At 32.6% G+C, this 16,325-nt stretch overlaps 1 protein-coding gene across 1 annotated transcript in view; it reads left to right on the forward strand.

The window, feature by feature from the left end:
• The first annotated feature begins 472 nt into the window (after window positions 1-472).
• Window positions 473-16,325, forward strand: part of LOC123667539 (MAP/microtubule affinity-regulating kinase 3-like) — a 72,369-nt gene continuing 56,516 nt past the window's right edge. The window contains exon 1 of the mRNA XM_045601421.1: window positions 473-1,282. Coding sequence (XP_045457377.1) covers window positions 473-1,282 — 810 coding nt within the window. The remainder of the gene's footprint in view (window positions 1,283-16,325) is intronic.

A 16,325-nucleotide genomic window follows, 5' to 3' on the forward strand; every position in this document is an offset into this window, starting at 1 on the left:
CCCTTTAAAATTTATCTTCTTTTGCGTATATTACTTCCTTTTTAGATTTCAATGATGATAAATAGTTTTTCAATAAACTACTGATTTGGTAGTTTCTTCACGTGCTAACATAATGTAAAGGTCTCGGTACCTTTTATTTTAGTAGGTTGTATCTTTCGGTTTCTTTTTGAGTTCATCAGTATCTGCGACTATTGAGACTTAGCTACTCACGTTTTTGTATTAGGAGTCTTATCATTGTTTTTATCTTGAATAATACTGTCGATATTTTTAAAACGACTGACGTCGCTGCTTTACAGTCGTTTATTGGTTCGTTTTGTTTTACAGATTTATATCAGAGTTATGGAACTAACAGATAAATGTAGTGTATTGTGATATAGAGTGATAAAACGATAACACATAAGCGAGTGGGTATTTTTAAATAAATTAATGAAGTCAGTTATAAATTTTGAATTATAATGAGTATAATCTAAAAATGGAGAGGAAATTAACTCGTGAGGATTTTATGCGGAAGAGTTTTCGCGCACCCCGTGTGTCGCCCGCTCCTGAATCACCGACCGCGACTGTCAATGGCGCACCGCCACCCTCGCCGGTTTCCTTAGCCATGCTGGAACGAACTCCTCAACCACGCGCCGAGTACGAGCTGACGTCTTCAGGCATCGCCCCGAAACGCTTGGAACTAAACAGAGCTCATCCAATACACCTTAAATCGTTCCAAGCGACCGACCCACCCGAAGAAAATAACCCTACCCCACCTTCAGACGATGTTTTACGCAAATTGGAAAGGCAAATCGGCGAAATGGAGCGCGGCCTCGAACGAGCTCAGAATGGAACCGTTCAAGTCGATGAACGAGTGAGGTACGCTGAGCACGAAAATCTTTTACGTACGGGCGTGTCGTCGGTGGGTGGCGGGGGATACTTGCCGGCTGATTCGGACACGGAGCACGATGTGGTGCCGTTCAATAGGAATGAGAGTACGCGCAGCAGTACCGGAGCCGCTGCCCCGGCGGCACGGCCGGCTACTAGACTGTCCCGAACAAACTCCGACACCCAGCAACACTCGGTCGCCGTCACCGCTCGCTTGATGAGGAAGCTTGCGGACGGTGGCACGAAGGATGAAAAAACGAAGGTTATATCGAGGAAAGCAATACAAGCTCGGATGGAGAGGGTTAAAAACTCTGTAGTCGGGACGAAGCACGAGCACAGGGTGCTGGCGGAACACAGGGCCGAACCGGTATCCCCGAAAAGCCCCAAATCGCCTGTCTCGTCGCGCTCTTCAACACAGGTAAAAAAAAAACTGTGACGTCCTGATAATTTTGTAAATATGTAGTCTTAAAACATCTGAATAATGCAATTTAGCGGTTTATGCCTGGTTTCTATATTCAGAAAACGAATTCTTTTGCTCGGGAACCGTTTGATTTCGAACGTGTCATTTTCGAATTTGAACGGTTCTTATGCAAAACGTATTCTGAATATAGGAACTGAGTTCTAATCAAAATAATTATCGTGCGATTACACCGACAATACCTCATCGTGCTGAAGTGTAAATGACGGTAAAATATTCGGGTGTTTGATTGATGTGATGTACCTACTAGAACACGTCAACGAGCAAATATTTTTACAAGTCGCCTCCCACTCGGACGCGTAAACAGAAACGAGTGGAAATTATTAATCTCCTGACTAACTCGTCGATTGTTTACATTGGTAACAGTTGTATTTGCTATTTACGTAACTGTGAAAATATATGAAGGATTTTCTTATAACACTTCCCGATTAGATTGTAGTAAAGAGCACAATATGGCGTCACCGACGTCAACTATAAATTTACTCTCAGTTTTTCTTAAGGTTTCGCTGATGAAGCAAATGAAAAGACAATAAATGTATTGGTTCGTTTTGAAACCATAATGTCGCCATTACGGCACTTATGAATAATGAGAATATTACAAATGTTATAAATAATATTTGTGATGTAAGCGATTGGTTTCGATCGACCTTTGTGTGACATAATTGAAATAACATAACAAACTTGCTTGACAAATTTGTCTGTCGATCTTCACGATACTAATTAAAATAGATGCTAGAGTTCGTTTATTTGAATTTTTTTTTTGTTTTTAAAACATTTTTGCCGGAGGTTAATTATTAATTATTATACTATATAGTATAGGAGTCAAAGGCTACAAGGTCGTCTAGTCGTAATTGTAGGAGATAGAACAACATCGCTGTAAACGAAATATTATTTAATTTTCAAACGTAACACTCAATGCGAGCTTTTTAATTTCTTCTTAAGAGTCTTTGATCCAGTCGCTATTGCATATTCAGTTTTTGTGTGTCCAATTAGTTATTTGTTGATATGATCTAAATTAAACCCTATCGTAAAATAATAAAGAACATTTTAGAGTGGTTTTTAATAGCAATGCATTCAATTCCCGGCCTTTATCTACAAACGAACCGCACAAGTTTTTTTTATTAGTGAAGAAATTAATTAACTTTAAATTATTTATGAAAGAGGGTTGTCAACTTAGACTGTTAAAAATTGTAGATCGAAGCTGTGTTAGTTTAATTTGACATTGACTAGATGTGAAGGTCTGTAATTTATATAAATACTATGCATATTTTACTTTTAGATATAATATGTTTGAAGCTATTATTAATGGTTTGTTTTAAAAGTAGGTTTGAAGTTTTATGTATATCAATAACAAACAAACAAACAAAGGAAACTTCCCTCTTTATAATGTTAGTAAATATAACTTTGAAACCCAATTAAATATGAGAAAAGTATAGTAAAAACCCAATATTGAAATAAAAAATTATTAGTATTAAAAAGTATTAGTTACTATTAGAATGGTTAGATTAGTGTTATGTTATATTTGATTTGTAGCAATTCAAAAATTATAAATAACCGATAAATAAGGCGCATGGTGAAAAGTATAAAATTGGTCAAAATCAAACAGAATTTAACTTAGGACATTTGGTATGACGCAAACAAAATAAATGTCTCTGAACTTTCACCCCCTTATGGTAGCCCTATGATATAGTAGTAACCTCATGACCTCGATTCGTGACGGTCGTAAATTTTGAATATTTCAAGTAAATTCGACAATATGTATACGTAATCGTATTAATGACACATCTAATATGTCCCTAACGTAAATATTTATATGGTAACTAAGTGAGAACCGTAGAGAAGAGTTAAAACTTATTACGAGTCGTTCCACTACTGGTTGGGGGATATTTTCTTTACTCAGAGTAAAGATCGTTATCAGTTTTTTTAACCGACTCCAAAAAAGGAGGAGGTTACTCAATTCGACCGTGTATATATATATATATATATATATATATATATATATATATATAATGTATGTTCGGGGATAACTTCTTCGTTTATGAACCGATTTTGATAATTCTTTTTTGTTGGAAAGGAGATATCTCAAGGATGGTACCATGATAAAATAATAATAATGGAAACCAGGATCTGATGATGGGATCTCAGATAAATCGAGGGCAACTCTCGAAAATCCGCATAACTTTTAACTGGGTGTACCGATTTTAATGATTTTTAATTTAATCGAAAGCCGATGTTTATCATGTGGTCACATTTAAATTTCATCGAAATCTAATTACAACTTTTGGAGTAATCTTTGATAATGCGTATTTACTTGACTATTTTTTCGTCTACCTACGTTGTATTAATTACTTGTCGATGTAATTGAAGTCGGTTTGCCTGCAAACACAATTATTGTGATAATAGCCGTGACCGATGAGTTTAAGTGTTTGTTACTACAAGTAGACTCACGAGGATAAACACGTAGCCCAAAAGCAAGTTATTGATACAAAGTAGCTAAAGAGGAAGTCGAAACCACGAACATTGTCGGTTGAAGATCTGCAATCTTGGAATTTTTGCTTTGCTCATAATTATGAGATTGAGAGATGTTTTAATAGGTAATAACAATCTTCATGACTTTGCAAGAGAAGAATTCATACGACCTTAGTAAACTTTGTAAACAATTTTTGCTCATAAACAAGTAAACGAAAAAAAAAACACTTTGTTTTAATATTATTATCATAGATGCGATTTTGATAAAAAGCCAAACAGTGTATGTATGTGTACCATATATGAACGTCTCGTTAAAAAAAAATGCACTCAGTTTCTTATACAGGGGAACCACATGTCTCTGATCAAGTTGAGTGGCAGATCACCCAGCAAATGGCTCAAGTCTCCTCTCAAGAAGTTTTCGTAACTTTCCCCATTTAGATTGTCCGGGAGAAAGTAAGATCCAATCAAATGATTGGAGATAATGCCCATCCACACATTCACGCTGGACGCTAAGTTTTTTTCAATGCATTTAAATAAAACCATAGATTGTTATACTTCGTTAGATAGCTGATGAAACGTAGATATTTTAAAACACATCTGCCGATCAACTGCCATAATATTTTTCTTAGATATCCCTTAGAGAAAAATAAACTTTATAATATTTTTTTTAATTTCTTAACTTTCACTTGTCTACTACGGCCTTTTCAATTAACTTATGCACTATTTTAATGATTGACATCGTAAAATCATTTTCTTAGAGATGTAAAAATGCAATAATAATAATAATAATAAGACACAAAATAAACAAAATTAAATTTAGTAGCCTAAAAATCGGCAATTTTCAATAAAAAATTAAAAGTCGAATATCTCGAAAAGGGTTAAGTTTAGGGTAGGGTATTTCATGGTGAAATAAGTCAGAAATGATGGGTACTTCACGCCCTTAACGGATCTAGCACGACTTTTCCTGTAACCCTGTATAATATTCATTTTGGAAAATTTAAAAGTAACTCTTGCCTGTTTCATGTATTCGGATTCATTTCACTTCAATTTACTTAAAAACACAAACGGAATACACTCCAGGACGAATTCCGTCCGCGGCGTTATGAATGAGGTCATCTGAAACAATATCTATCGAAAGATGCAGTGAAGTGTTTTACTTTTCGTTCTTTACTTTAATTTCTAATCGTACGATAACCTATATATTATGTGTATATATATATTATATAATATTATGTACATATACTTAAATGTATGAGATGTAGAATATTCGCCAACCCACAGTGAAGCAGCGTGATGGATTATGCTTCGATTCTTCTTCTATATGGAGAATGAGGACTTACTCGTAGCCCGGCAGTAGGATGTTACAGGCTAAAGCGTGTAGTAGGAAACCTGTTGTAAATATGTATTATACGAGTATAATAATATACACTAATAACTATAAAGTTACTTTAATATGCTACAAATAAAAACACGTAATTTGGTTGATAGAATTAATGCGATAATTACTGCTTTTTCTCGTTAAAAATACTGAACTGTTTTGGCGACAAGATAGATTAATATATTTTTTACTAATTTTCGGGTTTAACAGCATTTTACTACAAGTACCTATGACAGGTATGATATTTGTGTGTCAGTTTCCTACAGTCGAAATAAAGTAATTAATTTAGTTTGTACGCGTGACATCAACCTTAAAATACTTATTTGTTAAAAGTAACAAGTATGTGTAACAGTTACGCATTTTCATCAATACTAATAAAATTTTAATTTTGTTTACAGGTAAACATCTCCACAGTTCTTAATCTTTAAGAGAGTATAAGCAAGTGTTGAAAATGTTGTCGAGGTAAGTTTGTATGTAGATGTGACTAATACTATAGTAACTAAAGAACTAAAAATACAACAATTGGAACAGGGCCTGAAATGAAATGAAACAAACATTTAATGAAAGTCAAAATAATGTCAATTACAGAAATAATAATACAAATAAATTAAAACCTGCAACCGAAACTCGCCAAAATAACTTATTTATTGTTAAGGTGTATATTTTTTTTAATCTTAATTTATAGCGGTAGTGTTTATATATATATATATACATATGTATAAGATATGTTTATATGTATACATATACTAGCTGACTCGGCAAACGTTGTCTTGCCCGCTAAACGCTATTTAAAAGTAGGGGTTGGTGGTAGAAGGGTGAAAATTTAGGGTTGTATGTATATTTCAACGCCAAATCATAATAAAATAAAGAATAAATAATTCATCTAAATATTAAAAAAAATTAGACTTGGACTACCCTTAACATTTGGGGGGATGAAAAATAGATGTTGTTCGATTCTTAGACCTACCCAATATGCACACAAAATTTCATGAGAATCGGTCAAGCCGTTTCGGAGGAGTTTAACTACAAACACCGCGACACGAGAATTTTATATATTAGATATATTGAAAAATACTGGAATTGAATTAAGGATAGGAATTTGACACATTGGTTTCGGAACACCTACAGTCCCACAAACATGCTCAAATTCTATAAATATTCAAATCTATAGCTTAGGTAAACATCAGACTTTTTAAATCCGATATAATCGTATTTAAATCAGACCAATGAATATCGTGATTGTAACTTTAACACAAACAAACATTCAGCTTTATAACATTGTACCTTAACGTTGTACTATCGAGAGAACGTACATTGTATGCATATATATATATATATATATATATATATATATATATATATATATGAATATTCATAAAATTTCCCCGTTTCAACGAAACAAAGCGAGCGATATGATGCGCGGACGTAATCGAGCAAAAATGTCTTATCTCGATGCCTTTGTATGGCGAAAGTAAAATATTCACGATCTGATTGTAATGTGCATAATATGTATGTTTTTTGTGTATACTTAGTTGATGTAATATGTTTAGAGTGACTTGTTAGAATTAACGGTCACGATCTTGGAATTATGTCATGTCTAAATTATTGGAATAGCGTCTAGAATCTTCCATGATTGATATAAAGAAAAAAAATATATATATCACTAGGGTGGTAAACAAGGTTCTGATCCGCCTGATGTTAAACGTATTCCGAAGACGCGTAGACTATGGACGCCTACAACTCCAAAAGTATTGTACAAGCGATGCTGTTCCCTCCCCCGCTCTCCGTAACCCTCTTTATTATAGTACTAGCGACCCGCCCCGGCTTCGCACGGGTGCAATGCTGATACTAAATATACTACAGAATGTCTTTATTTATAGTGTGAAGCTAGCTTATGACATGGTTATTGACATAGTAACAACAACATTCAAATATGCGTCGTTAGATTACACGTTGTTACAGAATGCGTTGAAGAAATAAAGGTTCACTGCTCGTTCCCCGTAGGTGATAGCGTGATAATATGTAGCCTATATGTTGACCCGACTTCTTAATAATATTCGTGCCAAATTTGAAGTAAATCCATGCAGTACTTTCTGAGTTTATCCCGGACATACATACAGACAAACAGACAAAAATTCTAAAAACCATATTTTTGGCTTCGGTGTCGATTGTAGATCACACCCCAAGTATTTTTTAAAAAATATATTCAATGTACAGTTTTGACTTTCCTACCATTTTATTATATGTATAGATGTCGAGCTGATTACTTTCAAGTAGTGTTGTGTGCCTGTGGTGAGTTATGTAAAGAAAGCTGCTTTGGATAAATGGGGTAATGGGGTAGGGAACCGTATTGAAATGCTTGGATTAAAAAAAATGGCGCAAATTTCGTTGTAAATTTTTCACAACTATAATATTTTAACATGTCCCAAGTGTTTTGAGTTTCTTTTTTAATTCACGTTCGTCATACTGTGACTAGCTTCCGTTTCACTCGTGAAGTCTGAAAAAAAAATGCAATTTTCGTATAGAATTTTGAAAATTTTAAATGAAATTACTTTTTAGTCAATGTTCTAGACATCTTTTACATTTTTGTTTTAATTCGTATATTAAAATCGTAGTGTAGTTTTAAAAAGAGCTCGTAGATATGCACATGACAGCATTAAGGTCCTAGAGTTGCAAACATCAGTAGACTACGGTTGCCGCTTACCACTGTGGACTAAACCATGTTATATTTGACCCTAAATACGAATTATCCTCTTCCCAGCGTTGGGTCAATAATAAACAATATTTTTTATCCAATAAGGCGACGGTATAGGATAAATCATTTTATTATTTTCGCCATTATAAAATTCTACCTAATTAAAATTATACGCAAAGATATTTCCCGTTTCATTTATTGTGTACGACTACCCTCGAGAACTGTATAGTTAAATATAATTAGAAAATGCATATAGGAGCTTAATGCAACGATACGAGTGGTTTTCGTCGGTAATTCTACTAAGTACTTGCTTTATCTTTTATTTTGTTCGTCTGTGTAAACGTTATAAAGGTGAAGATTTAGAAAGTTAGTATTGGGATAATGCTTTCATCTTAGCAAAAAGTAAATCGTTTACAATGATAGGTTGTATTTTTATAATGTATTGAAACTGAATATATAAAACTAAGTAAATGTATAGAAAATAGGAAGTACTTGAAAAACGAAACGACGCGAACTCAGCAGAAAAAAGTGTGAAAAAGGGAAAATACAATATTGGGGACCCTTTCGAGTGCCTTTATTTGTATTGAAGCTTTCAAGCCGATAAGTCCACGACTCCGGAGATAGTAACGTAGCAGCCGTATTTCGCGACCTTTGACCTCGTGTTTAATGACCCGCCGGATCGATGGGGAACTTTCACGCAGCGCTTTACAAACAAAAAGCTCTATTTTTAAGTTTACTTAAAACCGGATGTTTTTAATTCCCGTTTTAAATTTATATAAATATAAAAACAGTTAGTGCTGTGGTCACAACAACAACAAGTGGTGGGTTTAATCCCCTTTCGTAACAAATGCAAATGGGTCATATAGATATTGGTCGTGATCTAATCTTTTGTGGTTATATTATGTATGATTTTAATTGGACTACTGACCCAAGGATATATAATTCTGTGTAGGGCCGTTAAGCATATAATATTTTTTCTGTTTTTATACGTAGATAAATAATGGTAGATGAGACTACAGTCTAGACTATACGATCGTTAAGTTATGTTATAAATTTTTAAAATAAAATAAATACATTCGACATACAAGATCGTCTGTTCGTAAGGTGGCAAACTAATGTTGACTATGTTTTAGATAACAGCTGACTGATATAAATAAATATTTTTTTAAAGTAAATACTGACATAAATATTATAAACAAACCGGGACGTCACTCGGACCAGCTACACTGGAACGGACAGCAGAGTCGACTGCGACAGTGGGCAGTCTAATATGAGATTTTATTAATGCTTAAAGAGCCTGTTTTACCAGTTGCGGTTAACGATTCAAGGACGACGGTATCCAACAGATAAAAGATTTTGACCCACTGTTCTTTCTTACCATCGAACTTCACTATATTTATGAGGTATTTCTATTCGCAAATGTGAATCTATAAGTTGCAGTTTATAAATTGTGGTGAAACAGGTCTTAATGCTCTGTTCCACCTCCTCCTATTAAAGTCTATTCGTAGCTTATTTGCATGATAAAATCCATACACAACTGGTGAAACAAACTCGTAAGTGCTTAATATAATACAGATGAACGTAAAATTATACTATTATTATTAATAAAAGAACAGCAGTCTTGGTAAGAAGTCGGTTTCATTCCAATATTACGCACTAACTACGAGCAGTGGAACTCAGAGTAATATGTTCTGAAATTCGTTCGTATAAAGCTACTACAAACGGTCTCTCCATTTCTACTTTCAGTCTTAATATATTACTTCTGTAATGTACTTTATTGTACATAAACAATATAAAGATACTAGCCGACCCGACAAACGTTCTGTTATACGGATAGAGAAATCATTATCATTATTAAGGATATTAAAAAATAGCCTTCGACCTTTCCTCGGACTTACCAAATACTACTACAAAAAAAAAAAAAAACATAAACATCGCTCAAGCCGTTTCGGAGGAGTTCGATGACAAACAATGGGACATGAGATTTTTACATATTAAATTGTAATTGGTTAGGGATTGAGTATGGAGGATATACTTGAGTTAATAAAATGACATACCACATAAACAAACCCATACATTACCAAACAATTGATTTATGTGTAAAACGGGATATTTAAGATACAGTACATTTAATTTTACAAAAAGCTATGTTAACACATAAAATATACAATCAATTTGAGAATTTCCTCCTTTTTATGTCGGTTAAACATACAAAATTTATTTGTATATTAATTTCCAAATATTTCGACACTATCGCAAGTGCCATTTTCACGACTATTATATACTAACAGAAACACACATGTCATATGTTCCGATTTACAAATGTATCATAAGTATGAATCTACTCACCGTACTTGTTGAAATAAAATTGTTATATTGAATAATTATTTTATATTACGTTAATAAATACACAACAACATACCGCAGGTTTTCCTACGTTATGTAAGTATCAAGTGGCTTTGACGCATAGAAGCCTTACCGGAAGCCACGCGAAGCCCTTAACCGTATATTATACAATTCACACGAATATATATCTTAATTTATTGTATATAGACACCAAAATCGCGTACAAGTTTATTTAGTTGATAATGTATTTTTTATTTTCAGTGTCACGGTAAAATTAACACTGAAGAATTAATGTTAGATTGTATTATGGCTACATGCGCTCCGCGCAGTTCTACTCTTTGTTTACATTTGTGGTTACTGCTTTGATCCCATTAGTTAATGCGTGATGTTTCCTTCTTTAAAAAAATACAAAAATAAGGCTGTATAACGCGAAAAGTTTAAATTATAACAATACAAACAAATATTTAGTAATATTATTTTAAAACAAATCTATTGAATTGGATTTTCTGTGTGAGTTTTTAGTTTGTAATAGTTGATGTCATTATGTGTTAGAATCTCTTTTAAATAAAAATATACACATCTATATACAATAATATACATAGATATCTATGCACATACATACCTATGTTGTTATTGTAAAACAATAATAAAACGCCTCACACTCAACGGCCCCCAGTAGGATTTTTTCCTGTGTCGGGGTCCGGAAACATACACACTACACAACCACAAACGTCTAGACCACGACAAACATGTATATGGCCAATATTTTATTATGTTAGGATGACATATTTATTTTATAAGATAATATTTTTTTTTATATCATTTTTTTGTATTTTTTTTTTTCAAATAATAGTAGCTACAACCAGATATATACAAAAAAAAAAAAACTTGTTACTTGTTAAATATAAATTCGTACGGTAATTTGAAGACAGCGTCCGCAGCCGAGGTTGGTTTCGAGTAGGAATTCGGTAAAGATTTTTATCCGCGCAGGAATTTTAATTATAATTAGTGTTTAGTTTGAGATTTATTTAAATTGTAAATTAATTTTCAGTGATAAATAATATTTTACCATAACGTAGTAAATATTACGGTATTTCTGCTTCTAAACATTGCTTAAAGATAACGCTGTGTTTTAGGGCTTTAAGGGCTGGTATATTTTTCGCTCCGAAAATCGGAATTGCGAATCAACGAGGAAATGAGGTGATTCTTGTCGTCATTCCACGCAGACGTGATTTGTAAAGTTATTTTATCTGCAAATGAGAATGATGTACTTTATACCGTTTAAAGAACTTCCAAAATCGGTTCTAAACATTAGTCCTTGCAAATAAACTCACGAAGTCGAATTCATAATATTCGTATAGATATAATATATTACAACTAATTTGTATTTTTTATTTCAAATCGGTTCGAAATTTTCTCTATTCTAATTTAAATCTAATTTGATTTTTTTAATGATAATAATCTTTATTATTTAGTTGTTGTAAGTTATAGTTTGTAACTTTAAAGACAACAAAATACTTAATAATTGAATCGTAGTTATTTATCAACATATGTATAATATACATCTATGAGTCAAAAGCTTCATTCTCTAATTACTAACTCCTATCACCAGCTCGATAATAAAGTCTAGGACGCTAGTTCATTAGTCGAAGTGAGCTCAGGCCACTAGGCAACTATAAAGGTATATTTGTCTTTTGAATGACGAACGATAACTGTATATACTATATACTGTACTATATTTGTAATAAATAGAAAGTCGAACTATACAATGTTTAATATTGATTGATCAATACTTTTTCTTACACGTCATCTCTAAGCATCTTCGTCCATTTTTTTTTGTACAGTATATGTCGTTTCATGTTTAAAAATATATATTTCTAACAAATTTTATAATAGTAATCAATTTTACAGATTATTTTTAAAAGCTTAACATTTTAAATAAATAAACGCTTAACGGCCGGCGGCTGAACGGCCGCCAGTAGGATTTTCTCCCGTGTCGGGGGTCCGGAAACACACAATACACAAGCACAAACGCCCAGACTACGACAAACATCTATATGGCCAATACAAATATCTGTCGTGAGCGGGGATCGAATCCGCGAACGCCAGCGTAACAATCACTACTGTGACCGCTGCGCCAACTCGTCGTCACTATAGACAGACCGTACACAGCCATGGACAGTAGAGATATTAGAGTGGATAATACATATTTTTTAGTTATTTATTAATACGAACAAATATTACTTAATTTTCAATGCGAGCAAATCAAAACTAACAATTATAACCTTGCTTGCAAAGTCTGGAGCAACTGGGGAATTACCTCGACCTTACAGAGTGTCACAGCTAAATAATACTGCTTTCAAGCAGTTGTGTTCTTATGATGAGTAAGGTGACCAGAACTACGGTAATCACTTACCATCAGATGAGCCGTAGGCCTGTTTGGCGGCCGAGTTGTAAAATAAAAAATACAAAATATAGTAGTCATTGCCCAGCAGTGCGCTGTAAGCATATTCACATTAGAATCAATTGATTTGACGTATTTTAACATTTTATAAATATAATTAGCTCTATTCTGTTAGGTGTGTGAATAAAGCTGTATTCAGTAATATTTTATTAATCGGAAGTGTCAAACACAATCACCATCGCAACATAAATTGATTTCTTCGACCATTATTGTAATTACTTAAGGCTTAAATGTGAAATATATACCATACCCTTTACCATATAGGTATCGGAATTGCATTCATAATTTATACAAGGCTTGTTTCGGCTGTTTATGCTTTTATAGGCGTTGTTTAGTATTTAAAGTTACAGTTATTTCTTTAAGTTTCTATACTTGATCAGTTAACATTGGTGCTAAATTCAATATATTAAATGACGAATTAAAGATGCTTTTGCCGCCTATTTAAATAAAGTAATTTTTAATTAGGCCTAATTACTGATTACTACTTCTTTGAGATATGACGTAATGTTTTTATAGCCTAAAACTTGCCTCAGTGGACTGTTTAAAGTCGCGTTAAATCTCGAGATAGTTTAGATAATTTCTGAGATTAGTTCGTTATAATATAGATTGTAAGAATTACAACGTTGATATCTATTAGATTTATAGATTATGCTGTAGGAATTTCAATTGCTCGTAGATTAGTATCGCGTGTGGGATACTCGTAATGTTCTGTTCGAACCAAGTTATTTAGACTCGACTGGCGCGGGCTTGGCCAGTACTAAGTTATTTGTACTGGGTTTAATATCGGCTGCAATGTTATTACATTGCTAGTATTAAATTAAATGTTCATGTTCTCTTTCATATTGTGACGATGACTTGTATAGTAAAAGTAAATCGAAATTTAAGATACCTATAAATTTTACAAACGAATATTTTAGTTTGTAATAATTTATTTAGTAAAATTGCTAGAATTTTCAAATTAAAACGAAACCTCACAGTCTTAATAATAACAAAAATTTCATTGTTAACTCGAAAAGTTGTAACCAGCACTGACGCAACTTAGGTGGGGTGAAATGCATTCGCACCTTTACAATACCCTTATAATACAATGACATATTTATATGAAAATGATCCCTCAACTTTTATTTTTAAAGATGCATTTCACTTGCATATCCGTATGACGTTGAGACGTTTTGCATTCGGCGTTAAAAAAAATAGGGCGCTTGTTACCCCGCGATTCCCGCAGTGTGATTTTGGACATCGTCGCGTACGGATGTCCGTAGCGGTTTTGAAGTATGGCGTTTGTTTTTAATTGTTTTTGCGTTTAAATTGTAACCATGGCCAGGAAAAGGGTAAGGGTTGTCGCTGGGTGTGATAGTGGCTGTGAATAATAGTGCTGTCAGTTGCGAATTTTATTTATATATCGATATTTATGTTTTTAATTTTTTTTTTCATTTATTTTAAATGTTTTATTCTGTCTTTTATATGACTAAATATGACTATATATGACATGACTATGATATGACTAATATTTAGGTGGAAAGGTAAAGACGTAGCTTAAATTGAGATATATAAAAGTTAAATTGACTAGCGAGTTTGGATTTGCTTTTCAAGTCCTATTTGTGAGTCGAGTTTTATAAAGAAGATCCTTTACTAAGCTTACTACTTTACTAAGTTTTTGCTAGTATATGTATAAATGTTTGGGAATTTTAGTACGTCACGCTTTAAAATTAAACTGATATCGGTGTTTAACAAAAAGTTCGACTTTTGGAATAAATATAATAATTGTAATAAATGTACTTAAAGATTCTTAGCAAGCAATTAGGTATAACAATATATTTATTAATGACATTTCAATAATGATTAATTTTATTTAAAGTTTTTGTTCAATTGATGTCTGACTCAATGATTTTCATTTGTTGCAAATATCGGTTCAAACGTTTTTTATTGCTCTAATTAAATTGTCTTGCAATTTTAGTCAAACAATAAATAGTTTTATGTTTTAATGATCTTATAGGATTTAGTAATTAGTAAAAGTCTATACTTTTAGATTCATCGTTATTCAAGTCTATATCACCTCAATTAGGCTTGTCGTTCTAAATATGATTTTTTTTCTTTTAATACACTGAAATTGCTTTATATGATCTATTACTAATCTTGTACATATGTATAGGAAATATAACACGAAAAAATAATTCCGTCTACAAAATTATTCATTTCAAATTTAAAACATCATCGAATCCTCTGCATCCGAATAAAGTTTCCAAAATTGCTTTAATATTGTCTTTAAGAAAATGTAATGTAATTGAGTTCGGCTTTCAAAGCTATCATGAGAAATTAAGGGTCGAGATTAGTCTTATCTGTGTCACGTAATAGGTACGTTTTATCTGAGTCTTCCATTCCTTTTCGTTTTTCGAGGGTGTATAGTTGTGTTGTTTTGGAGAGTACCTCAAGCATCTGTCTTAATTGTCTCAGATGCTTGAAGGGACTTTCGTTGACTATTTGGTTGTATTTTGTTTTTATTTCCTAATTGCCAGTATATGCTTTGTCTGATGAAGTTAGGAGATGAAGTAGCGGAGATTACTTTAGACTTTTAATAGTTCTTTCAGTGAGTACTTCTATGAAGATGATTTATTAAAATAAATAACGTATATATACTTAATTAATTTTGTATTCGATCGATCGATTCAGCCTGTAACATCCAACAGTTGGGCATAGGCCTCTTTCTCCATGTAGGAGAAGGATTTTCGAGTCGGTTACACGTAATAAATATAATAAATAATATTTCGACTAAAATTGTGACGTAGATATCTGTGTAGTCTTAAATCATGTTGTATTAAGAAAATAAAATTTAGTACATCAAAGGTTCTTCATTCAATATTTAACCGTTGGAAGACAAGCCTAGGTTAGAATAATAGTCTTGTCTTGTTTGGAGGGTTATAGATTGCTGAGAATATGTCTGAATAAAGGAAGGTTACGATCGCGCTTTGGTAGAAATCTCTCGTATATATTTAGTATTTATTTATTTGAATGAATGAAATAGAAACATTTGGAATCTGGTTTCTTTTGGTATTATTGGAAGAGATTAAAAGAAATGTTCCGGACTTTTCTCGAATTGAATAACAAATAGTGTTGAATTTTAGTATTTCTAGTTAGGATCCTCTAGCGCGCTTCTAAAACAAACTGCCGTTTGGGATTCCGAACTTTTACGTAGTTGCATCAATCTGCGATTGAATACAGTCGACTAATTAACTCGTTGATTATCGGTTTTTACAAAAAACGGTTTTTTAGGTTTTTTGTAAAACCGGTTTACATCATCAGTTTAAATATATCTTCGTTCTGTAAAAAGTTAATGGTAATTTTTTTTTTTTACTTAAAGAACATACAAAAAATTAAATTAGCCGAATTGGTCGAGCCATTCTCGAGTTATGCGCTTAGCAACATTCATTTTTATTTATATATATAGATATAGAAAGATTACAACTTTTAGAAGTAACTCCTAGTTTTTTGGTTTTGTTATCATATTTTAATTCAGTACAGTTTTTTTATTAGGTAATATTTTCCACGAGATTGAACCCTTTTTATGCCTATACTTTTTTTCTCCTATTATATTATTATCAATCCTACTTGTTCTGCTGTTTTATAGCTTATG

This window comes from Melitaea cinxia, chromosome 28 (genome assembly GCF_905220565.1).
Source record: "Melitaea cinxia chromosome 28, ilMelCinx1.1, whole genome shotgun sequence".
NCBI lineage: Eukaryota > Metazoa > Arthropoda > Insecta > Lepidoptera > Nymphalidae > Melitaea > Melitaea cinxia.